A 27,050-nucleotide genomic window follows, 5' to 3' on the forward strand; every position below is an offset into this window, starting at 1 on the left:
ATGGAATTTACCTACTGTAAAAATTCACCATTTTAGAGTCCTAAGATACAAACAAATGCCTAGGTTCTGAACTGTGACTACTTGGCTTATTTTTCATGCTCAAGAATAAAACAAGAAATGGAGAGTTAGAACTTCAAAGTAGCCATTGTTACATTCTTTCCAATTCATTAAACATAATAATTTTTCTATTTTAAAAGGCTTTTTCCTTACTTAGAATATGCTGGAGAAACCCAATACGGGTTGTCTTCGGCTGCTTTAGCATGCCGCAGAATGGCTTCCCGGGGATTGCTGTCATCAGTTTTGTCCAAAGCAATGTTCTTCACAATGTATGACGACAGAGTGCCCCCGTGGGTTCCAACCCGGCCGCCACGACCTGTTTCCAAGAAAAAAACACAAATCAGAACTGGAATGAGCATGACAATATAGAAGTATAACCTTGCACACCCTGTACTTACCTGAAAAGGTTGAGAATCCTTCAATGCTAGGTTCCAAGGTGGCAGGTGAAATGAGCAACAAGAGTGAGGCCAGAACTTCAGGTTTACCCAATTTTTGTCATTCCCTATGGAATCAAGGTTTTGAGCACTCTGGGGCTTCTTCAGATCTTGGCTTGAAGCACACAAGTCTCAAGAGGACTTCAGTATCATCCCTTCAGCTTTCATTTATCATCATCACAACCAAAGGAGGAAATCACCAAACCTTAACTTCCCCATAACATTTTTAAATGGAGATGTTTTTTGATATGTCTTAGCTGTTTAATCTACACAGTGATATAAATGCATGGAAGAATTACAAATACTTTGCCATATATAGGCCTTGAAAAGATTCCTTGGGCATGAACACTTGAAATTCAATTAATATAAATAACCAATACTGGGGCATCTGGATGGCTCAGTTGGTCAAGTGGCTGACTCTGGATTTCGGCTCGGATCATGATCTCAGTGTTCTGGGAGGGAGCTCCTAGGCGAACTTGCGCTCAGCAGGGAGTCTGCTTCAGGATTCTCTCCCTCTGCCCCTTCCCCCCGACTTGCGCACTCTCTTTCTCTCTCTCTCAAATAAATAATATTTTAAAAAATTAACCTATATTTGTTAGATGCCTATTTTAGTTTTAAACAAATATATCTTAGGGCTTTCCATCTTCCAAGTGCCTTGTAGCAGGAAAAACAAACAAGCTGAATACACTGATTCACATTATTTTATGGTACTGGAACTGCTCTAGTAGACAGAAAGCTCCGTAAGGGCAGGGATTTGCTCCCTGCTGGATCCCCAACAGCTAGTCTGGTGCCTGGTACTCAAAAATGTATGACTTTTTTTTTTTTAAGATTTTATTAATTTATTTGTCAGAGAGAGAGAGAAAGCACAAGCAGGGGGAGCGGCAGAGGGAGAGGGAGAAGCAGGCCTCCTGCTGAGCAGGGAAGCTTGATATGGGGCTTGATTCCAGGACCCTGGGATCATGACCTGAGCAGCAGGCAGACACTTCACCAACTGAGTCACCCAGGTGTCCCCCAAATTTATGACTTTTTAGGAAGATTAAACACACACACACACACATACACACACGAAAAGCCAAATTGTGCTATAAGATTAATTCTATAAATCAAGATGAGAAGAGACTAAATAAGACAAGAAATAATTACTTGTGAAAGAATTTGTGTGGCCAGTAACTATTATAGTACTTAGAGGAAAGAGAGAGCTCTTCAGGCTGGGGTGGTTGGGGAGCTCTTTAGGAAGAGAGGGATCCAATTTGAAAAAGCTCTGAAGGCAGAGGTCATTTTCAGAATGAGCAGAATGGTTTCAGAACAAACGTACAGAAAGAGGACAATGCAATGGGCATTTGCAGGCAGGGGTGAACTGACAGTCATATCAGAAGATCAGAGGAGGAGAGAAGTGACGTGGGATGCTCAAAAGTGGGTTAGAGTCAGACTGCAGAGAATGATTCTCTGGAAATGCAAACGGACAGTAGGGAGCTTATAAGATTTGGGGGCAGTAGCAGTATGGAAGCCAGAGGAGCTGGAAATAAAAGCTGTGTAGAAGATGGATGGAGACAGGGTGGGAAGGAAAGAGAATGACTTGAGATAAGGCACCTAATTAGAAGGGCTTTTCAATAATCCAGGTAAGAATATTATTTAGGAACTTTGATTTAGAATGGTGGCAGAGAAAATGAAAAAAAAAATGTTAAGATAGAGATGTGAAATGTTTTCAAGGCTGAAGGGGCAGGCCAAGCAGATGTAGGCCCAGAACTGAGGTTCAGGATGAATGAACAAAGTCAAAAGCTATAGGCTTAGGAGCCTAGGAAAACGGAAACCACACAAGTGATAACTAGTAAAATGGGATTCTAGTAAATGCATGTGTTGTATGATGGCCAATGCTGCCTCGCTATCTTCTGGTACCTACTTTCATTCTCCCCTTTTTTTTGGGGGGGGGGTACCTACTTTCTTAAAAACTCTAAGGACTTTTATTTATCCTCTAGGGGAATGGGCAGCTCCATTTTATCAACACAGAACAAAATGATGGCCACTTTTCCCTAATGTGAAATCTAATCCAGCCTGGATTCTGGTCAAAGTACCCAAATGTTGTATATGAAGTTTTAACACTGGGTTCCAGGAGCCCTAGAGTTCCACCAAGATCACCTAGAAGGGCTCAAGTTAGAGACTGAGCAGAAAGGGGTCCAGGCTTCCTCTCTATGTTAGCACAGCAGCTCCATTTTTATCAGTTTTATGCACCAGGATTCTGCATCCTTTAAGCAAAAAAGTTCTGATGCTCAAAAGAAAATGTTTGAAAACCACTATGTAGTAAAATCTCTCTGGAGACAAAGCAGCATCCAGGAGCAAAGGATCTTCCCAATTCTCTATCAGTGACCCCACCTTACCCCTCCACCCCCTTTGCAGGTCACAAGCTAGAGAGATCACAGTCACCTGGGCCTGCCACAGGAGGTTCGGGTTTGTGCGACTTCAGGGGATCCAGTCTGTCCTTCTCCAGCTGTTTCCTTGTACTCCGTTGGCGGGGCTCACGGAACATAGGCAAGGCATGAGCTACGAGAAGTCACATTTGAAAAATTTTATTATAATAATAACCCTTCCATCCAAAAACATAGCTGAAGCATGACTAACTTGAAGATGAAATGGAAGTCATAATGACAGCCTTCATCTAATAATAAAAGACAGTCTTACTGTAACCAATTAGCCAATTTTGTCTGAGACCAGACTCATTGTTCACCTCTCCTGGCAACTAACAGCACTCAGGAAATCCTGTCAAATACTGTCACGGAAACACTGGTGAGGCTCCCCATCGCCCAAACCATGGGCAGCAGTTAACCCTAATTTTTGTGGTTTTGAAATGAAACACTTAATGGGACTGCTTCCTATTTTTTTCTTACAGGACCCAAATGTGAATGATGCCAGCAGCTTGCCTGTCAGTCCTGACGTCTCCTCGGACGCCTCACCAACACTGGAATCACTTCACACGTTTCTGAAATGTGACCACCTCTCAGGAGGAGTTGACAACACTGAGTAACCGGAAGGGAGAAGCACTTCTCCCCCTGAAACTGGGATAAAGGTTGCCCTGAATGCACGGGGGTTCCCAGATCTCCTGACATGGTGACTTGATGGGGACTTTTCCCTACTTCTATATGGTGGACAAAACAAAAGGAGAAGAATCAGAGTAGTATTTGTCCAGTTGCTATTGGTTGTTCACTCAATGTCAGAATTCAATTTTATAATATAAAAGAGTATATGAACGTAAAAGGGAAACAGTGATATTCTGCAGGAGAGCAGGAAGGTGATTGGGGAAAAAATTAAATAATGACCTTTTTTTGACCAAAAACCGTATTAGAACAATTTCTTTGGATCCTTACATGCTGAGTAAAATATCCTTCAAAAGAGAAAACGTTTTTCCAGGGGAGGAGGGGAGGGAAGGAAACGGATTAAGAGGGGTTCAAAGGGAATTTATAATATGAACAGCAGAAATGTCTAAAATACCTCAAAAACTCTTCCAGTATCCCCCTCCCCCTAGCACCACCAGCTGGGGCCAGGACCATCTCACTCACCAGTAAAACTTGCCTGCCTTGAGTCAGGGGAGCTGAGAAACACAGCCACCCGTCACTCTGTTGGGCAACACGACACAACAGTATTTTTAGGAGGGGGAAAAATAGCTTTTCACTTCAAACGACTGGAGGAATTTAAGTAGGCCGCATGTAATTACATGAGCTAGACTGGTTGTGACACTGACTTTAACACTTCTACTCTTGCAAAAAGTGTCACGGGATCTCCTTACCGATCATAAGCTCCAAGGGACTTGGTCTTATAGGAGACCCACCACCAGGGAGAAAAACCCAGCAGTACAGCGCCCCCTGGGCTTTAGACCAAGGCCCTGATAAAGTCCACAGGGCATCTGCTCATCACAACTGCTACTGCAGCCAAGATGTCCTTCCTAGCCATGACCTGTGACAGGTCTGAGGCCCTGGCTCGGAGCAACACAAATCCGCCAGGTTGACAAGGTTGTGTGACAAACCTGAGAGAAGGTGCTCATTCTGGTAAGATTTCTGGTACCCCAGGTAGTTCATTGTGTATCTAAATGTCTCTGAATCTATTGTCAGTCTCAGAGAGAGCTGAAAGAAACCTTTCACCTAGTCTCCTCCCTCTCCTGATAAAGTTCAGTTGTTCAACATCACACTGCAAGTCACTGGTAGAACTGGACAAATTCAGGTCTCCTGATTCCAAGACCAGCATTCGTTCTTGTTTATTCTTAGAACAGATTGTTATTCTTTAAAAGGCTGCTATGGAGTAATGCATTAGGCTCAAATAGGCTTTTCCCTTTTGGGTTGAAAGTTACATGAAATTACCCTGTCTCTGTGATGAGTCACAGAAGCTAAAGCGGTTAGCTGTTACATGACTCGCAGTCCTGTCCACATGGTATTTTGTAATATATGCCTGGACTCTGAAGACTTTTTCTGTCTCTAAAGCTATGAGATCAACACCACACTACAGTAGAAGGGAGAGACGATGGAGAGACCATGCTAACAACTTACGGGTGATGATGTAGTCCTGGGTTAGAGTCTCGGCTTGTTTTGCCTTCCGCTGGGTTTTAACCACACATAATTTTGCTCCCCTGGGGCGGGTAAAAGCACATTATTTTCTTTACTTGGTCTTGTAAACAGAAAGTCACGTCAAAAGCATTAGATACTTTCAGGAACACACTCTGTGCACACCATCTCGCCAAGTCCTTGACTTTCTAAGGGATGGCAACAGAAGGGGCCTTGGTGATAAGGGATTAAATTTATGGGAAAGCAAGTCTGTCAGTCAGTGGTTACTACTGAGTGAAAGGGTTGAAGAGGTAACTGGGCCACAGAACACTAGTTTAAAAAATCTATAGAAATAACTTAAAAATTTAAGATCTGAGAGAGATATAAATAAAATTAACCAACCTTTTCACCCTGAAGGTCACAGGGTTCAAGTTTTATTTTATTCTCAGATGAAAGCAACCTGGGTGGTCTACACCCCAAGTGGCATTTGTCCACATCTCAAATGTAAGAGTACAAGTGTCTGGAACTGAGTCGGCTTGGCAGTGTTGCCACGGGGCAACTGCCCAAGAATGTGTGGGATTAAACCAAAAGTCTGATTAGAACATTTCACTTCTCCTTAGCAATATGAGCTATCCCTCTCAGGAGGAGCAAATACAAATAAAAAAATTTCTTCAAGATTCCAAACATAGTAGCTTCCAAATGGGTGCTATCAAATGGGGCTCATCGTTTTCTCAAGTGAAACAGACACTCCCTCATTCTAATTACATTAGCATTTTCAATTTCTTTATTAAAAAACAAACAAAATCCTATTTGTTCTTAAACACAATAAAAACTTTATTTTATACGCCAAGGGTTCCAACGCTAGTCCACAAAGTTCCAAGGGAAAACAGGACTGTCTGCTTCTATTCAGATCCAAATTACAACAATGAGTATTCATTAATAGAGGAGGAGTTTCCTTTCCCCAAAAAGGATGGGGGACCTCAAAATAGGTTTATGGGGGACCCCAATGAATTTAGCATGTGAACTTTAATACTAGCTAACCAAGGTTTACTCTAAAGAAAGAGCTAATCAAGTACTTAAGAGAGAAACAAAACCATCCTTTTTTGGGGTTGTGACAAATGTTCACCTTTGTGCCCAAAGAAAATGAAAATAATTGAGGAACTGATGGAGCCTCCAGTGGAGTTTTCAGACTTCTGAAACACATTGGGATGTTTAAGTCTAGCATTTGGGGTGGGCATAGGGTCGAAGAGGAAATTAATTTGTGCTGTCCCCTTGGCGGAGAACAACCCCCAAAATCCAAACCACTACCTGATAAAAGCCCAAACAGAAAGGGAACAAAACAGACTGTTTCCATTTCCTGTAAGTGGTTAGTTCCCTGCTTTGTTAATCCCTTACATGTATCACTGCTAATGCCAGGTCCAGGGTGGTATGCAAAGTGGGCAAGACTTTTTCCTTCTTTGCACTCAACATTTCAGCCAAAGTACTGAAAATCCCCAGGAAACTTTCACTTTGAATTCTGTCTGGATCAAGGGCAATATCCAAATCCTCTTTAAAGTACAATACCAGGAGTTTGAGGCTTTACTCCGTGCCAGCTGCATTTTCTAAAAGGGTGGATCCCCATCAAAGGGAAAGATAAAGAAAAGCAGGGTGGGGAAAGAAGCCCTCCCCCCAGTTGTTGTCATCCATCTAAAACAGGCAATACTTATGAAATACCTCTGGCTCTTGTTGGGGTCATAATAGACTTTAGCCAATCCATTTCCAGTTCCTACCATGATCTGGTTTAGCTTTGGATGCCACAGGCAGCGGACAACACTCTGAAAAGGAAAGGCATGGTAATCAACTAAAGAAGCCAGATAAAAATGGGAAAAATCCTGCTAGTACTTTGATAGCTAGTTTACTAAACCGAATATCATCCTGATGGCTACCTGTAATTTTTAGGACATTTTCCCCCTAAACCATAAGGTTGTGTCCCTGAGGTTAGGTTCTATTCCATCACTTGTCATATGTGTGATATCCTTTAAAAATGAAAAAGATGTTCCTTCCTGACACCACTCCTCTCTTCTCCTGACAACCTAGAAACCACAAAGTTAGCTTTCCCCAGCTCCATTGCCATGTGAGGCTGGCATCTCAAAATGCTAAACCCACATAACTCGGTTCTGCTTACCACTGAAGCAGATTTAGATTTCAGTGTTTCATGCTTTTATACACACAATATGTCCCTCTGGACAGCAGATTGAAGCCAGGTGCTTATTGTTTTTAGTTCACAAAGGTCCAAATCTCATAAAGCTTTTTCAGGAACAACACATATTTGCAGGCACTGAAAAATATCTCCCTATCTATGAGATAAACCAGCAGGATAATAGCAGAAGTAAAACAGAGATACAGCATACAAAGACTTGACATTAACCTGAATGAAAAACTATTTAAGAGAAGGTTCACTGGAAGTTATGATCCTTTGAATTCATTACTGGTAAGGAAAAGAAGTGGTGCTCTGGGGTCGAAAAGAATGAGTTCTCGGTGAGAACTACAACCTGTTTTTAATTTTTGTCTGCAGTAAGAGGGCCAAGGTGGGAGGTTTAGTAGGGATGGAATGAAGGGGGGAAAAGATAAAGCTGAAATCAGTAGGCAGAGACACCATGTGCTAGGTTCTGCAGATCTCACTCTGATAGGACAAGTATTGAGTGGAAACACCAATTCAAGATTAAAAACCATCACGTGCCAAGCAACGTACAAGGACTAAGGAGAAAAGGGGTACAATTAGATACCGCTATATTAGGTTCTAAGAGTAAAATGAAAATAATAAAATTCCTGCCTTTCAAATCTATCTCAGGCTGAATTTCTCTGGTTTCTTTTCCCTAACCATCCCACTCTTTTGTTAAGACAGAATATCTGTGAATCTCCTCAATCCCTTTTGATAGAAATTCTGGCTCCCACCTGACTGGCAAGAAGTATGCATATAGTTATATGGCCACAAATCCTACTCTGAGATTCAGGAGTAACTGAAGAGGAAATGTAAGAGTGTGCAGGACTTCTAATTCTGATCTGACAATATTCTACAAGAGCGCTTCTTAAGCTCTGCACCACTGATGACAGCTGAGATACTGCACTGAGAAAATCAAATCAGAGTGGCCGTGTTTTCCCGGTTGGGGGGGGGGGTAAAATTAGGTTCAAAGGGCAGGTTTTTACAATTTCAGGTGTTCTTTCCACAATTTTTCTTAAATCTATGGTGCCTGCTACCCAGTGTCCACTAGCAAGTGCTAAAAGATGATAAAACACACAGTAGTGAGTGAATATTAACAAAAATCCTTGAAAACAGTATATCATATATGGTTTGGTTTTGGGGGGAGGGTTTTCATTTCTTACATATGCTTGTGAAACCTACTTTATAATGCATGAGTATAGAAGATACATTTTATCTTATAAAATGTGATTGGTTGGTAAAATGGAATGAAGTACATCAACAGTTCATGATCTACAACACACAGCCTGACTATGGGTGCTCTGCCACTGAGATTAATTTGAGAACCATGCCTTGGCCACTGGAAATTTCCAAATGGTCATGGCCAGGTATAAGGAAACATGAGAAGAGTCACAAACTTAACTTCATAAACCCTATCTAGAATAAGTTCATCTGAGCCAATACTCATCTCCTTCAAATCAATGCTTACATGTTATCACGCCAAGACTGCCCCATTTAAAACCACACTGCACAACTTTCCCTACTCTGTTTTTTCATTTTTCAAAAGCATGTATCACCTTTTAACATAATATATAATTTATCATTAATTATGCTTATTATCTGCTTCCCCGATGTGAACATATTTTCTACATAGGCAGAGATCTTGGTGTGTTTGGGGTGGCAATGTATCCCAAATGCCTAGATTAATGTGTGGTGCTCAATAAATGTTTGTTGATGGAATGACTTAAAAGTCAGAGTTCACCACGCCTAAATGGATTGCTTTGCTAAGTGGAGTTAGAGATAATTTCCCAAGTTAAAATCATTACTATCTATGGAGAATAATTTTATTTCTCTAGATTATCATACTCAAGTATCCTACAAACGAGCAGGGTTCGTTCCCTCCTAATGTGGTCCTAAAAAGAAGGATGTGCATGAAACAGAGAACAAGGGACAATAGTAAGAGGGGCTTTCAAGGGCCTTCAGAAATCCCAGCCACCCACAAATAGCCCCAGGACAATCTCAAGGACATAGTATTAAAGTCATTTCTCTTCCTTGGTTCTCTGGAGGTCTGGCTAAGCAGTCTAAGATTACTGGTTCTCAAATATGTTTTCGAGTGAGCAGGGTGCAGAATTGGAAAGGATCCACAATGAAGGCCTGGTAAATTCCAAGACACCCAGCCAAATAGGCAGTTTCCAGGGGCAGCAGGTTACTGTTACTCTCTCCCTCTATGCTGAGCGTGTAAATGTTAGAGAGAGGCAACTGCCCAAGCCAACAGACGAAGACCTGATTGCTTTCTAGGTAGTCCAAACTCAGGGCACTGCACCTCTATTCCTGTTCATATCCTCTCCTCTCCAGAGCTCTTAAGACACATACATGGCTGGTTAGCTTAAAGCTCATGGAGAAGCACATTTACTCTCCTTTTCACATGGAAGCTGGGGGAATGCAAATAAGACCCCTTGAACTAAACAGTCATTCCAGAGCTCCATCCACTGTGGCGATGAGTCACCAAAGCCGCCAATGAGGGCTCTGTGAGCAGTCTAACTTAGGCAGAGGACACTTAAGGCTCAATTACCCTAAGACTGGTTATTAATCAAATACTACAGGGATTCCAAAACATGGAATGAAGAAACAGAATTCAAAGTCAAAGGTGGGTGGGCCTTTTTTGTTTATTAATATTTATTGTGTGTGTTTAGCTAACCTTTGTAAACTTTGCAGCTAATGCGGCTCCGCACTTTGTCCTGTCAAGGAAATGCATCATATAGCAGAGAGCTGGCCATCTGCCAAACCAAACAATCTCTGAGACAGCGGCAGGGCTGGGGAGCAAGCAGAGCTGCCACGCCGCTAACTTGTCAAACATACATACCGGGCTTTACTTAACAACAATGGGACACGTGCCTGCTAGAAACCCAAGGAACTATCTGAAGACATATGAGCTATAACTACTTAGAGTGCATTCACTCCATCAACCATCCACCCGAGCCTTCCTTTAGACTCTGTTCTTGAGGAGGTGTGTCTGTGGCTGGAGGTTGACACAGTCAGACCTACAGATTTCCTGAGCAACGCAGCAAACAGAGGGTCCTGAGCACGTCTGAGTGGAAGGACCAGAGAGGAAAACGACACAAGAGCTACCCGGATCTAAGAGAAAGCCTTCACACTGTATCATGAGATTCAAATGGCAGAAGCCCACTGACGTGCAAAGGACTAGATTCTGAAATTAGTCTGCGTATTTTAATACGCTGATTTGCTTAATTAAATTGATAAAGCATTTTTATTCCTACCCTAATCTACTTCAACTTACCAAAACAATGTGGGTCCACTAATGGCTTCCCCTAGCTAACTAGGCTGAACTCCATTTTAGCATAAAATTAGATGTAGCCTTGTAAACCAAAGCCTACCTTCATTTTAGCATTGTAATTTGGCAGTGCAGAGTAACCACAATCTGCCCCAAAGGTACTTAGCTCCAGCAGCAGCCATAAAGAGACGGTAATGGGGCTGGAGATCATAAGCAAGATGACAAGAAGGAATTACAAGACTTTAATGTACTTAACACAGAGATCTTTCTTCTCTGCAGAGACCAAAGAAAAAACAGGGGTGTGGGCTGGGGAAGAAGAGCGCACTGTGTACAAACAGCAGTGTCGATATTCCAAAACAGGAATTTTGGAATTCTCCCTTAGCAAAAGTAAAAAGGCCACAAAAAATTCCAAATAATTTATTTCTGTGGTTTTTCTGGTTTACTTTAAGTGAAATCATGGAAGCAAATAGAGGAGAAGGAAACCAATGAGAGAAATGAATTTATATTTTAGGACACGGTGGAAAGGGAACTACTAGGTATCTGGAATTTTATATTATTTAAAGTAATTGAATCCTTGCAACAATACTGCAAAATTAGTAATATCCTCATTTCACAAGAACAAGAAACTGAGGCTTGTGGGAGGGTGGGTAACTTTCCTAAGGCCACACAACTTATACTGAAAGGAGCTGGGATCCGTGGGGAGGTTTTCCCAACCCCAATGCTCATTCCCTGATACTACTTAATTATGCAAAGTCCTATTTTAGAAGATGGGGAGGAGAGATGTGGGAGATCTGAAATCATTTCTAAACCCACCTAAGCCAGAAGTAGAAATCTTGAGAGTTTATATTAAAAGGCAGATGGTATAACTAAAATCATAAAGGAAAAGGCTCACTACTACCCAGGTCATAAATGTTACTATAAAAGAAATCAATGCCTGTATAATATCTTAGGGGTCTGTAACGCACATATCCAAACACCACCCTTATTCTACTTTACATGCTAAAAGAAGCCTAACATCCTTCATAATTTTATATCTTAAACATGATTATGATGAAACACCATTTCCTGATTCTTCCCAGCTGCTGAGCCACACTGTAAACCAAACTCCATCTGGTTTTTTCATGTTTGGTTTTTGTCACATAGTACAAGAATGGATAAGCTACCTACCGATTCCTTGGGAGAACAAGCACTTTCCAGAATTTTCAAATAAGGAGCCTTACACCTGTCTGTGAAGGAGACTGTCACAGTTTTGCAGACCTGTACAGAGGCAGCCTCACGGTCATGGACATTCAGGAATATCCATTGCATCTGAATGGCTGTGTGTGCGCTGATTTCCAAGGCTAAGATCATAGATCAAGATATGAGTCCAAAATAAATAAAAAGAAGGCAGATGAAAATGGAAAAATACTGGAGAAAGAACTTTCTTCAAATTTTCACAAGCCCAAGTTCTACTTCACAGAAAGAAAAACTGCTTTCTACATTAAAATATTGAGCGAGGGAGGTAGAAGAGTAAGATGAGAATTCTTTATACCTTTCTAGGCTATTTGTCCTGTCCTGCCAAAGCTATGATTTCTCCAAATTTGGATTATTCTGCAGCATGCATGGGTCATGAGGCTTGGCTTCATCCCTCTAAAGTTCAGGAAGCAAACCTGGTGAATAAGCCTCAGTCTCCAATAACTAAGACTCCTCAACACCCACCTTATCTCCATGGAGACATCCCTCAAATGGAAAAAATTAAAGACAGACATTTTCTCTGCTCTTCTTTCTAAGTACACACCTATCCTTTCTTCTTCCTCCACACCTCCTCCAACTCCAAGGAAGTTCTACCACAGGGCCAAACACATAGCAACTGCCATTCTTTTCTGGAAATCTTCTCAATCTTCCCCCTTTCCTGCCCCAAGTAATTTTCTGATAAACCTGATAGCAGCTCACTTGTGTGTGTGGGGGGGGAAGGCCATAGCATTTCTATAAATGTAGGGGCTGCTGCAGAAAACCCAAACAAGGAAGTGTTGCTCTATACCTGCCATAAATATTTGATACAGATGTATGGATTATGACTTTTAAAAATGAGCACCTAGTTATCAAATTAATTCCCACCAAAGCCATGGAAAATTCATTTATTAAAATCTTTTCATTTATAGCCTACGCTCTAAAATTAAGGTAATTGCTAAAGCAGCAAAAATCTGAAACCTGGTAGTTGTCCTTGGCACTAAATGAATCACATCTGTATCTGATAATAAAAATGCCTTAAGAATTTCATCACAACAAAAAGTTCTCAGAGAAAATGGAAGGTCTCTTGGGTAAGAAAATTAAATACAATTTTCTTCATCTAATTCAAAACACTAAATGTTAGTTTGCTCCAATCCACTTATTTGAGAAGAATTCACAAAGGAAAAGAAAGCACAAATAATGACTGAACAAAATCTGGTAATTATTCTTATTAACGACAGTCTGGGAGCAGGAAACAGGCGGCTGGAAGCTGAAGTCCACAGGATGAGAGACACTGATGGCGGATCCTACAAGGCAAAAATCCCAGAGGCCCTACACCACAGTGATCCACATAGAAGCAGCACTTACTGGAGGCACAGTCCCAAAATTCTAGTGGAGCTTCCCACTGGTTGGCACAGGATGGGTTGCAGGCAAGTCTTCAGGCCTGAGATCTCAGGCCTGAGACGGGCGTAGGGCACTAGAGCCTTCGGCAAATCGGTTACAGCAAAAAGTACCCTTATCTGTTTATACCACACATTATCATTATGAGCACCAGGTTGAGAAAAAGCTTGAGAGACACTACCTAAGGCCATGCCTCTCAATCTAATCTATGCAGACCCAGGCCTCTTTACCCTTCTTCGTTCATCAAGTTCAAGATGGCCAAGGCCATACATGAAAAACCCACAGCTAACATCATATTCAATGGTGAAAAGCTGAGAGCTTTTCCCCTAAGATCAGGAACAAGACAAAGATGTCCACTCTCACCACTTTTATTCAACATAGTACTGGAGATCCTGGCTAAAGCAATCAAATACGGGGAAAAAAAAAAAGGCATCTACATTGGTAAGGAAGAAGTAAAACTTTCACTATTTGCAGATCACATGATACCGTATATGGAAAATTCTAAAGACGCGACCAAAAAACTAGTAGAACTAATAAATAAATTCAGTAAGGTCACAGGAAACAAAATCTATATACAGAAATCCACTGCATTTCTATACATTAATAATAAAGTGGCAGACAGAGAAATAAAGAAAAAATCCCATTTATAATTGTACCAAAAATAATAAAATACCTAGGAATAAACTTGATCAAAGAGGTGAAAGATCTTTACTCTGAAAACACTGATGAAAGAAACTGAAGATGACACAAACAAATGGAAAGATATTCCATACTCATGGATTGGAAGAACAAACATTCTTAAAATGTCCACATTACCCAAATCAATCTACGGATTCAATGCAATCCCTATCAAAATACCAACAGTATTCTTCACAGAACTAGAACAAATAATCTTAAAATTTGTACAGAACCACAAAAGACCTCAAATAGTCAAAGCAATGTTGAAAAAAGAAGAACAAAACAGGAGGTATCACAATCCCAGATACCAAGATATACTACCAAGCTGCACTAACCAAAACAGTATGGTACTGGCACAAAAATAGACACAGATCAATAGAACAGAATAGAGAGCCCAGAAATAAATCCACAATTATATGGCCAAATAATCTTCAACAAAGGAGTCCAGAATATGCAATGGGAAGAAGTTTCTCCAACAAATGGTGCTGGGAAAACTGAACAGCTACACACAAAAGAATGCAACTGGACCTTCTCACACCAAACACAAAAATAAACTCAAAATGGATTAAAGACCTAAATTTAAGATCTGAAACCATAAAAATCCTAGAAGAGAGCATGGGCAGTAATTTCTCTGACATTGGCCATAGCAACATTTTTCTACATATGCCTCCTGAGACAAGGGAAACAAAAGCAAAAAGAAACTATTAGGACTACATCAAAATAAAAAGCTTCCACACAACAAAGGAAACTATCAACAAAACTAAACAACAACCTACTGAATGGGAGAAGATATCTGCCAATGACATACTGGATAAAGGGTTAAATATCCAAAATATATAAAGTACTTACATAACTCAACACCCAAAAAACAAACAATCTGATTAAAGAATGGGCAGAAAACCTGAATAGACATTTTTCAAAAGAAGACATACAGATGGCCAATAGACACATGAAAAGATGCTCAACATCACTCATCATCAGGGAAATGAAAACCAAAACCACAATGAGGTATCACCTCACACCTCTCAGAATGACTAAAATCAAACAGACAAGAAACAACAAGTGTTGACAAGGATGTGGAGAAAAACATACTCTTGTACACTGTTGGTGGGCATGCAAATTGGTACAGCCACTGTGAAAAATAGTACGGAGGATCCTCAAAAAATTAAAAATAGAATTGCCGTATCATCCAGTAATTCCACTACTGGGTATTTACCAAAAGAATACAAAAACACCAATTTAAAAAGATATATGCACCCCTAGCTTATTGCAGCATGATTTACAATAGCCAAATTACGGAAGCAACCCAAAGCCCATCAATAGATGAATGGATAAAGAAGTGGTGTGTGTGTATATACACACACACACACACACACACACACACACACAATGGAATATTACTCAGACATAAAAAATAATAATGTCTTGCCATTTGCAACAACCGAGATGGATCTGGAGGGTATAATACTAAGTAAAATAAGTCAGTCAGACAAAGGCAAATACCACGACTTAGCTCACATGTAAAATTTAAGGAACAAAACAAAGAGGCAAAGAAAAAACGAGGCAAACCAAAAAACAGACTCTTAACTATAGAGAACTGATGGTTACCAGTGGGGAGGTGGGTTGGAGGATGAGTGAAATAAATTAAGGGAATTAAAAGTACACTTACAATGATGAATACTGAGTACTGTAAAGAACTGCTGAGTCACTGTATTGTACACCTGAAACTAATATATCACTGTATGTTAACTACACTGGACTTAAAATTTTTAAAAAGATAGATATGGGCATAAAGATAATAACCATAAATCCTCTGTTTATATGAATAAACAAAGCACAAGTAGATAAGGCTATTAAATCCCTAACTATACGATAAGAAATATACATGATTAGATCTTGGAAATCATCAACTATGTATGTGAAACCAAACCAAACCAAATCATACAAAATAGGAAAAACCAAATCTTGAAAAATGAACTATATAGGATATGTAAAGCACTATTGATCTTAATATAGTATGGGTAAAAATGTTTTACAAATCATACTCTTTTACTTAGCCCTTTGGGGGTCTCACAACCCCTCCTCATACATGACAAAGCATTATCTATTACCCCAAAAAAGAAAAAAAAAACCACTATCCTGGGATATGTGTTAATTATAGACCTCTTTCTTCCCCACACTATATATAATTGTGAAAGTCTGGCCAGAGCTCCAATGGAACAGCTGGAAAACTTGTTACTGAAGATCGTTCATCAAATTCAGGTTGGGAGAGGAAAAACTGTCACAGAATATCTTACAAGACATAAAGTCCTTCACTGGTCTGCTATCAGTGGGACATAACACGGTGCTGGGGTTAGACAACAGCACTAGTCATTATCGCATTGTATGTTTTCTCATGGTATAAAGAGTAGTGTGCCATTTTGAATACCTTCAAACATCTACAAAATCAAGTTTTCTTTTTCTGATATTTTATAAAGGAGTCAAGTATGTTTCTCCTTCAGGGTTGTATTATGTAGTGGCTAATTCTTCATCCAGTTTTGCCATTCATGGCAATGATATTTATACAAGGAAATACAAATAAGTTTAAATACCAATTAAAAGAACACCAAACACAAGAGTGCAGAGAAGGAAAAAATGTTTCTATTTAACCAAAAGGGTAATAGTGACTCTTGCTATTGTTTTTGCGGGTCCAGAAAGGGAAGCAAAATAGTAAACAGAAAACATTTCTTTGAAACTGCTATCACCAATAAGTAGTAGATGCCTTTTAATATAGCACAGTATAGGGTTAAATGCCACTAGAAAACGAGTAAACTATTAAACTGAACAAGCCCTCCTTGTTGTCCTCATTCTTTTGCTTTCAATAATTTATGAAGCCTAGAGCAGCATGTGATTGGCACTTCAACTCGATGTAACTCTCAAAATGAGATCATTTCAAATTGATTAACAAAGAGATAATTAATTACAGGAAAGACATCTCACTATAGGTTTTGAATGCATTCCTACAGCAAGCATTATTTCAAGGAAGAGAATAGCTGAAAAGAGAGTATCAGAGATAACAGAAATGTTGAGAAAATATGACCCACAAGGAAATGTTAAAAAAAAATAGCTAAGTTTGGTTCTCTTAGACAAGAGAAGACTGAAGAGAAACTTTATAACAGAGGAAACAGAGGATGTTGACCAGCTGTTCTCCAACTCCATGAGGACTCAAGTAAAGGATGTGGGCTCTAAGCTTAAGAATGTGAGTCTAAAGTACAGGAAAAAAATAAAAGAGATCTGATGGTAAGGGATTTCAACAACAGGAATGAACTCTTTGGGAGGGTTGTAAAATCTTCTGTTAAAATTAAGTCTAAATTTCACATAGAAGAATTAAGGCATAGTTCTCAGGTAAGCAAGGAGATGGACTCCAGAAGGTAATATTGAGAAACTAAACTAAGTATGCTTAATGCCAGATGGCAGCTGATTAAGCAAAAGCCAGTAGTTTCGCCTGTGGCACAGTTACGTCGAGAGAACACACCACCAGAGTAAGAGAAGTGACTCACACCAGGATCAATGACATTATTTTACTTCCTACAATATGAATGTCCCTGCAAATGTGCAGGGATCTTAGAAGCTTCCTCCTAGGTACATCTGCTGCAGTCTGTACTAGTTCATTATGTATTTTCCATTATCATTGTAAAAAAGGAAGGAAGGAAGGAAGGAAGGAAGGAAGGAAGGAAGGAAGGAAGGAAGGAAGGAAGGAAGGAAGGGAGGGAGGAAGGAAGGAAGGAAGGGAGGGAACTGGTTTTAGGTGAGACAGCGGTAACATTCCACTCAGTCTCTCCTTCCGAATGCAGTTATATAAGATAGAAGGCATGCAGCACCTATTTGAGGACTCTGAAAAGTAAACAGTAGTAGATAGATTGGGGAATTAGTCCATATTCAGAGTATCACTGAAGAAGAAGTGAGTTTACTATTTCCCTTACTCCAGTTCTTCCCCCTACCTACCCCCCAAAATCTGTGATGCACAAAATATCAAAATTTTGAAAAAGACAGCTCAGTCCAACTCAGTTTCCCTTTTGCCTTAAGCTTTAGTATGGCTTGGCACAGCCCTGTTACTCATCCCATTTTTATTCAAAATATTGGTATTTTATTCACCATGGATTTTTTGCATTAATTTTCATTTTTTTATAATGTTGCATTAAAATGTCATTTATCTTGACTACTGAGTTTTTTGGTACCTCCGTAAATTTTGCGCTTGAGCCTGACCCTAGTCCTGGCCCTGCCTCAACCCATGTCTCCCTCTATTACATAAAATTTTAGCCTAAAATGGACCTCTAGACCTAAATACAAAACATAAAACTTTTATGAAAATCTGGGTGACCTGGGGGTCAGTCAAGGAGCTTAGATATGACACCAAAAGTATACTCTATAAAAGAAAAAACTGATAAATAGGACTGTATCAAATTTAAAATCTTCTGTTTTATAAAAGTCACTCTTAAGAAAAAAATAAGCAACAGATTAGGAGAAAATATTTGCAGATATCCTAAAAAGAACTTACCCTAAAAAGGACTTGGTGCCCAGAATATATAATGGACTCTCAAAACTTAACAGTAAGAAAATAAACAACCTGACATTAAAATGGCAAAAAACTTGAACAGGTGCTTCACTAAAGAGAATAATAATAGACAAAGAGCATATGAAGATATTCAACATCATTAGCCATTAGAAAAATGCAAATTATAACCATGATGAGAGACCATTCCACACCTATTAGAATGTATAAAATAAAAAATGTCCACAACCCAAACTGTTGGTGAGGATATGGAGCAAGTGGAAAACAAATACATCATTGTATTTGTATTTTCAACACTGGTGGAAATGCAAAATGGCACTGTTACTCTGAAGAACAGCTTGGTATTTTCTTATAAAAAATAATCACATACTCACTGTATGACCCAGCAAGCCTACTTTTAGGTATTTACTCCACAGAAATGAAAACTTGTGTTCATACAAAAATTTATATAAGAATGCTCATGGCAGCTCTATCCATAATCTCTAAAAACTGGAAACAATCAAATGTCCTGTAATAAGGTAAACTGGGCTATAGCCACACAGTAGAATACTACTCAGCAATAAAATGTAACAAACCCCTGATACACACCATAGCCTGGATGAGTCTCAAAAGCATTCTGCTAAAAGAAGTTGATCTACATGTTGGGTAACTGAACATAATAATAATTCAAAAAAAAAAAAAAGCTGATCTAAAAAGGTTACATGAGGTATGAATCCATTTAGGAGACATTGTTGAAAAGCGAGTACTACAGTGGAGACCAGTGAATGCTAGGGGTTAGGAATGGGGGGCAGGGGAAGAGGTAAGAGAGTGGCTACAGAGGGACAGAACAAAGGAGTCTTTGGAGGGTGAGGGAACTGTTCTGTATCCTGATTGTATTGATGGTGGCTACATAAATCCATATATGTGTTAAAAATCACAGAACTATACACTTTTTATTTATTTTTTTTTATTTTTAATTTTTTTATAATGATTTTTTATTATATTATGTTAGTCACCATACAGTACATCCCCGGTTTCCGATATAAGGCTCGATGATTCATTAGTTGTGTATAACACCCAGTGCACCATGCAATATGTGCCCTCCTTACTACCCATCACCGGCCTATCCCATTCCCCCACCCCCCTCCCCTCTGTAGCCCTCAGTTTGTTTCTCATAGTCCATAGTCTCTCATGTTTCATTCCCCCTTCTGATTACCCCCCCTTTCTTTATCCCTTTCTTCCTCTACTGATCATCCTAGTTCTTATGTTCCATAGATGAGAGAAATCATATGATAGTTGTCTTTCTCTGCTTGACTTATTTCACTTAGCATTATCTCCTCCAGTGCCGTCAATGTTGTAGCAAATGTTGAGAACTCGTTCTTTCTGATAGCTGAGTAATATTCCATTGTATATATGGACCACAACTTCTTAATCCAGTCATCTGTTGAAGGGCATCTCGGCTCCTTCCACGATTTAGCTATTGTGGACATTGCTGCTATGAACATTGGGGTGCAGGTGCCCCTTCTTTTCACTACATCTGTATCTTTGGGGTAAATACCCAGTAGTCCAATTGCTGGGTTGTAGGGTAGCTCTATTTTTAACATCTTGAGGAACCTCCATACTGTTTTCCAGAGTGACTGTACTAGTTTGCATTCCCACCAACAGTGTAAGAGTGTTCCCCTTTCTCCACATCTTCGCCAACGTTTGTTGTTTCCTATTTTGTTAATTTTTGCCACTCTAACTGGTGTAAGGTGGTATTTCATTGTGGTTTTGGTTTGTATTTCCTTGATGGCTAATGATGAGCACTTTTTCATGTGTCTGCTGGCCATTTGTATGTCTTCTTTGGAGAAGTGTCTGTTCATGTCTTCTGCCCATTTCTTGACTGGATTATTTGTTTTTTGAGTGTTGAGTTTGGTGAGTTCTTTATAGATCTTGGATGCCAGCCTTTATCTGTTCTGTCATTTGCAATTATCTTCTCCCATTCTCTATATTGCCTTTTAGTTTTGTTGACTGTTTCCTTTGCTGTGCAGAAGCTTTTATCTTGATGAAGTCCCAATAGTTCATTTTTGCTTTTGTTTCCCTTGCCTTTAGAGACGTGTGTTGCATGAAGTTGCTGCAGCTGAGGTCGAAGAGGTTACTGCCTGTGTTCTCTAGGATTTTGATGGATTCCTATTTCACATTTAGGTCTTTCATCCATTTTGAGTTTATCTTTGTGTATGGTGTAAGAGAATGGTCCAGTTTCATTCTTCTGCATGTGACTGGCCAATTTTTCCAGCACCATTTATTGAAGAGACTCTCTTTTTTCCATTGGCTATTTTTTCCTGATTTGTCAAAGATTAGTTGACCACAGAGTTGAGGGTCCATTTCTGGACTCTCTATTCTGTTCCATTGATCTATGTGTCTGTTTTTGTGTCAGTACCATGCTGTCTTGATGATCATGGCTTTGTAATATAGCTTGAGGTTAGGCATTGTGATGCCCCCAGCTTTGGTTTTCTTTTTCAACATTCTCCTGGCTATTTGGGGTCTTTTGTGGTTCCATACAAATTCTAGGATTTGCAATCCCTATCAAAATATCATCAACACTTTTCACAGAGCTGGAACAAACAATACTCCCAAGTTTTTCATCAAATATTCATACATCTCAGAAGACCAAGAAACAACCAGTGCTAATGTACCCTGCCTTTCTGTTCCCAATGAGCACATCCTCTAAACAGCTATGTGGAATATACTGTCTTATCACTTGGCTATGGGAAAATATACCTATTTTAGTACGTAAAAATATGTTAATCAGTATCTATCTAGAATCTGCATTGTTTAATCCTCCCAAGAAAGTGAATTACAGCAAAACTTCATTAAGCTGATGCTGCTTTATCCAAGATAATACATAATTCAAAGCAACTGCTATTCACTAGGCAACCAGCTGCCTGATTACTCTTTAATAAAAATCAGGTAATGGAAAGCTAGTTAAACCCAAAGTCCATTTTTTCCATCCCCTGCGCTTCATATTAAGAAGGTTTCACTGTATTTTAGAAGGCAGATAAATGCCAAATACGTTCTTTTTTTCGAGTTTATTTTCAGTTGGCATTTTCACTATCAAAAGCTCAAGCTGGGGTTCCTGGGTGGCACAGCGGTTAAGCGTCTGCCTTCGGCTCAGGGCGTAATCCCAGAGTTATGGGATCGAGCCCCACATCAGGCTCCTCCACTATGAGCCTGCTTCTTCCTCTCCCACTCCCCCTGCTTGTGTTCCCTCTCTCGCTGGCTGTCTCTATCTCTGTCGAATAAATAAAAAATAAAAGCTTTAAAAAAAAAAAAAGCTCAAGCTTCCTCTGTGTCCTATTCCTTGTATAATCCTGACTGGGCAAAGACATCGCTGGACTCTATTTCCAGAAAACTTTTAAAGAGGTGGAACCTTGTATCAGTGAGACAGATCATTAGTCTATTCCCAGGATGATACAGAAGAACAGGTGAGTTCCTCAAATCTTCAGGGACAAGCTTTCACAAGCACAGCTTCATTAATTTGTTTGAAGTGAATTTCCAGAGTAGTTCCATTTAGACTCATATGTAAGAACAAAGACACTTTCCAAAACCAATTCTAAGGATGTCTGGAATATCCATTCATTTGAATGACCTTTCTTTTCTCTTACATATGTACAAATAATGGAGGATGATTGTAGTCTGAATGGTCAGCATGTCCCTTACACTCATAAATTAAGTAAACAGCTAGTTTTGTGAAGAGTCCATTATTTATGGCCCCATAATACCCATTTCTTCTTTCATTTCAATCTCCTTGGATTTAAAATATCAATATATTCGACAGGTAGGAGTTAAGATGGCGGAGGAGTAGGGGACTCCTTTTTCAGCCAGTCCCCTGAGTCGAGTTGAATAGGTACCAGACCAGCCTGAACATCCACGGAATCAGCCTGAGACGCAGGAAGATACATATGGATATCTACAAATGAACATCCCCAACGCTGAGTATTGAGGTACGAAGCGGGGAGCCGTGAAACCACGCACAGATATCGGAAGATAAATGGAAGGGGGAGGGAGCCTCCGCGCTCGGGTGACGGGAAGCGGTAGCCACCTGCACGGGGGAGCGGGCGGACTCGGGGACGGGCACCCACGAGAGAGCAGACTGAGACCGTGAGCCGGGAACGCGCACCACCAGATTTCTCACGGAGTTCCGGTGCACTCACTGGAACCAGACTGAGACCGGGAGCTCGGGAGCGCGCAGGGTAGCTGGCAGCTGGCGGTATTAGAAACACAAAGGACAGAGATGCGCCAGCCCTGGAAGTGAGGGCGGGGACGCCGGGTGTGGGGCGCACATACCGGGACGCTGCAGGATTGAGCAGCACCAACAGTAACAGAGTTAAAGTGGCCAGAACATCAGTGGAGAACAGAACGGTCCGCGATCCCTCTGTTCTGAGACAGAGGCTGAGATTCGGCCACTGCTGCTCTGTCTCTCAGAAAAGGCACAGCAAACCACCAGGGAAAGCCGCCAGAGAACAAAAGCCTGGAAATACCGGCTCACAGGGTGCCCATCCCCATCCCCCCTTGCAGGGGACACAGAGACTCTACCCAAACAGGGTTGCCTGAGTATCGGCGCGGCAGGCCCCTCCCCCAGGAGGCAGGCTGAAAAATCAAGAAGCCCACATCCCTAAGATCCCTATAAAACAAGGGCGCACGCCTTGGGTACCGGCCAATAATTTGGGCTCTGGACAACCCCGCACCCTCTCCTCATCAGAATGACGAGAAGGAGAAATCCCCCCCAGCAAAGAAAAGACAATGAGTCTGTGGCCTCTGCCACAGAACTAATGGATATGGATATAACCAAATTATCAGAAATGGAATTCAGAGTAACAATGGTCAAGATGATGTGTAAGACTTAAAAAAAGTATTAACGAAAATGTTAATGAGAATATAGAATCTCTAAGGGCGGAAATATGAGGGAATCTGGCAGAAATTAAAAATTCTATGAGCCAAATGCAGGCAAAACTAGAGGCTCTGACGACCAGGGCGAATGAGGCAGAAGAAGGTATCAGCAAATTGGAGGATGGGTTAGTAGAAGAAAAAGCTAAAATAGAATCTGGACTCAAAAAAATCCACGCTTAGGAATGTAGGTTACGGGAGATTACTGACTCAATGAAACATTCCAATGTCAGAATCATCAGCCTCCCCGAGGGGGTGGAGAAAAACAGAGGTCTAGAAGAGATAAATGAACAAATTGTAGCTGAAAACATCCCTAATCTAGCAAGGGAGACAAACATCCGTGTCCAAGAGGCAGAGAGGACCCCTCCCAAGCTCAACCACGACAAACCTACGCCACGTCACGTCATAGTGCATTTCGCAAATATTAGATCCAAGGATACAGTATTGAAAGCGGCCAAGGCAAAGAAATTTCTCACGTACCAAGGCAAAGGTATCAGAATTATGTCAGACCTGTCTACACAGACCTGGAATGAGACAAAGGGTTGGGGGGGCATTTTTAAAGCTCTTTCAGAGAAAAACATGCAGCCAAGGATCCTTTATCCAGCAAGGCTGTCATTCAGAACTGATGGAGAAATAAAGACCTTCCAGAATTGCCAGTCATTGACCAATTTCGTAACCACAAAAACATCCCTACAGGAGATATTAAGGGGGGTTCTATAAAGGTAAAAAGGCCCCAAGAGTGAAAGTCACAATCGATAGAAACAAAGACTTACTGGCAACATGGCATCATTAAAATCATACCTCTCAATATTCACTCTCAATGTAAATGGCTTAAATGCTCCCACGAAAGGCCACAGCGTTGCAGATTGGATAAAAAGACATGACCCATCCATTTGCTGTCCACAAGAGACTCATTTTGAACCTAAAGATACAGTCAGACTGAAAGTAAAGGGATGGAATACCATCTTTCACGCCAAAGGACCTCAAAAGAAAGCTGGGGTAGCAATTCTCATATCAGACAGATTGGATTTTAAACTAAAGACTATAGTTAGAGACACAGAAGGGCACTATATTATTCTTAATGGATGTATCCAACAAGTGGATATGACAATTATAAATATATATGCCCCCAACAGGGGAGCAGCAAGATACACACACCAACTCTTAACCACAATCAAGAGACATATAGATAAAAATACACTAATAGTAGGGGACCTCAACACTCCACTATCAGAAACAGACAGAACACCCATGCAAAAAATCGACAAAGAAACAAGGGCTTTGAATGCCATACTCGACAAGTTGGACTTCATAGATATATATAGAACACTACACACCAGAACCAAAGAATACTCATTCTATTCTAACGCCCATGGAACATTCTCAAGAACAGACCATGTTCTGGGTCACAAAACAGGTTTCAACCGATACCAAAAGACTGAAATTATCCCCTGCATATTCTCAGACCACAACGCTTTGAAATTGGAACTCAACCACAAGGAAAAATTTGAAAGAAACTCAAACACTTGGAGACTAAGAACCATCCTGCTCAGGAATGATTCGATAAACCAGGAAATCAAAAATCAATTTAAACAATTTATGGAGACCAATGAGAATGAAAACACAACGGTCCAAAGCCTATGGGATACTGCAAAGGCAGTCCTAAGGGGGAAATACATAGCCATCCAAGCCTCACTCAAAAGAATAGAAAAATCTAAAATGCAGTTTTTATATTCTCACCTTAAGAAGCTGGAACAGCAACAGAGGGACAGACCTAATCCACGCACGAGGAAGCAGCTGACCAAGATTAGAGCAGAAATCAATGAATTAGAAACCAGGAGTACAGTAGAGCAGATCAACAGAACTAGAAGCTGGTTCTTTGAGAGAATCAATAAAATTGACAGACCACTGGTAAGACTTATCCAAAAGAACAGAGAAAGGACCCAAATTAATAAAATTATGAAGGAAAAAGGAGAGGTCACAACCAACACCAATGAAATTGGAAGGATTATTAGAAACTTTTATCAACAGCTTTATGCCAATAAATTATGCAATCTGGAAGAGATGGAGGCCTTCCTAGAAACCTATAAACTACCAAGACTGAAACAGGAAGGAATGGATTTTTTAAACAGGCCAATTAATTATGAAGAGATTGAGTCAGGGATAAACAACCTTCCAAATAACAAAACTCCACGCCCGGACAGTTTTCCTGGGGATTTCTACTAAACATTCAAAGAAGAAATAATACCTATTCTCCTAAAGCTATTTCAAAAAATAGAAACAGAAGGAAAGCTACCAAACTCATTCTATGAGGCCAATATTACCTTGATCCCCAAACCAGGCAAAGACCCCATCAAAAAGGAGAATTACAGACCAATTTCCCTAATGAACACGGACGCCAAAATCCTCAACAAGATCCTGGCTAATAGAATCTAACAGTACATTAAAAGGATTATCCATCATGACCAAGTGGGATTCATCCCTGGGATGCAAGCGTGGTTCAACATTCACAAATCGATCAGTGTGATACATCATATCAACAAGAAAAGACTCAGGAACCATATGATCCTCTCAATTGATGCAGAAAAAGCATTTGACAAAATACAGCATCCTTTCCTGATTAAAACCCTTCAGAGTGTAGGGATAGGGGGTACATTTCTCAATCTCATAAAAACCATCTATGAAAAGCCTACAGCAAATATCATTCTCAATGGGGAAAAGCTGGAAGCCTTTCCCTTAAGATCAGGAACAGGACAAGGATGCCCACTCTCGCCACTATTATTCAACATAGTACTAGAAGTCCTTGCAACAGTAATCAGACAACAAAAAGGGATAAAAGGTATCCAAATCGGCAAAGAAGAAGTCAAATGTCTCTCTTCCCAGATGACATGATACTCTATATGGAAAACCCAAAAGAATCCACGCTCAAACTATTAGAAGTTATAGAGCAATTCAGTAATGTGGCGGGACACAAAATCAATGCTCAGAAATCAGTTGCATTTCTATACACAAATAATGAGACTGAAGAAAGAGAAATTAGGGAATCCATTCCATTTACAATAGCACCAAAAATCATATGTTACCTTGGAATTAACTTAACCAGAGATGTAAAGGATCTATATTCTAGAAATTATAAATCACTCTTGAAAGACATTGAGGAAGACACAAAAAGATGGGAAAATATTCCATGCTCATGGATCAGAAGAATTAACATAGTTAAAATGTCCATGCTACCCAGGGCAATCTACACTTTCAATGCTATCCCAATCAAAATACCGAGGACATTTTTCAAAGAACTGGAACAAATAGTCCTTAAATTTGTATGGAACCAGAAAAGGCCCCGAATCACCAAGGAACTGTTGAAAAGGAAAAACAAAGCTGGGGGCATCACAATGCCAGATTTTGAGCTGTACCACAAAGCTGTGATCACAAAGACAGCATGGTACTGGCACAAAAACAGACACATAGACCAATGGAACAGAATAGAGAACCCAGAAATGGACCCTCGGCTCTTTGGGCAACTAATCTTTGATAAAGCAGGAAAAAACATCCGGTGGGAAAAAGACAGTCTCTTCAATAAATGGTGCTGGGAAAATTGGACAGCTACATGCAAAAGGATGAAACTTGACCACTCTCTCACACCATGCACAAAGATAAACTCCAAATGGACGAAAGACCTTGACGTGAGACAGGAATCCATCAAAATCCTAGAGGAGAACATAGGCAGCACCCTCTACGACATCGGCCAAAGCAACCTTTTTCATGACACATCTCCAAAGGCAAGAGAAACAAAAGATAAAATGAACTTGTGGGATTT

General features: G+C 40.3%; 1 protein-coding gene across 2 annotated transcripts in view; it reads right to left on the bottom strand.

Annotated features, from left to right (window-relative positions):
• WDR70 (WD repeat domain 70) overlaps positions 1-27,050 on the bottom strand; it is a 290,352-nt gene that overhangs the window by 20,551 nt on the left and 242,751 nt on the right. For both annotated transcript variants that reach the window (XM_045787291.2, XM_087867918.1), the window contains 4 exons: positions 6,731-6,831; positions 5,024-5,103; positions 2,913-3,029; positions 211-373 (listed from right to left, as the gene is read on the bottom strand). In XM_045787291.2, coding sequence (XP_045643247.1) covers positions 211-373; positions 2,913-3,029; positions 5,024-5,103; positions 6,731-6,831 — 461 coding nt within the window. The remainder of the gene's footprint in view (positions 1-210; positions 374-2,912; positions 3,030-5,023; positions 5,104-6,730; positions 6,832-27,050) is intronic.

Source organism: Ursus americanus, chromosome 15 (genome assembly GCF_024610735.1).
Source record: "Ursus americanus isolate L20-20 chromosome 15, mUrsAme1.1.p, whole genome shotgun sequence".
Taxonomy (NCBI): Eukaryota; Metazoa; Chordata; class Mammalia; order Carnivora; family Ursidae; genus Ursus; species Ursus americanus.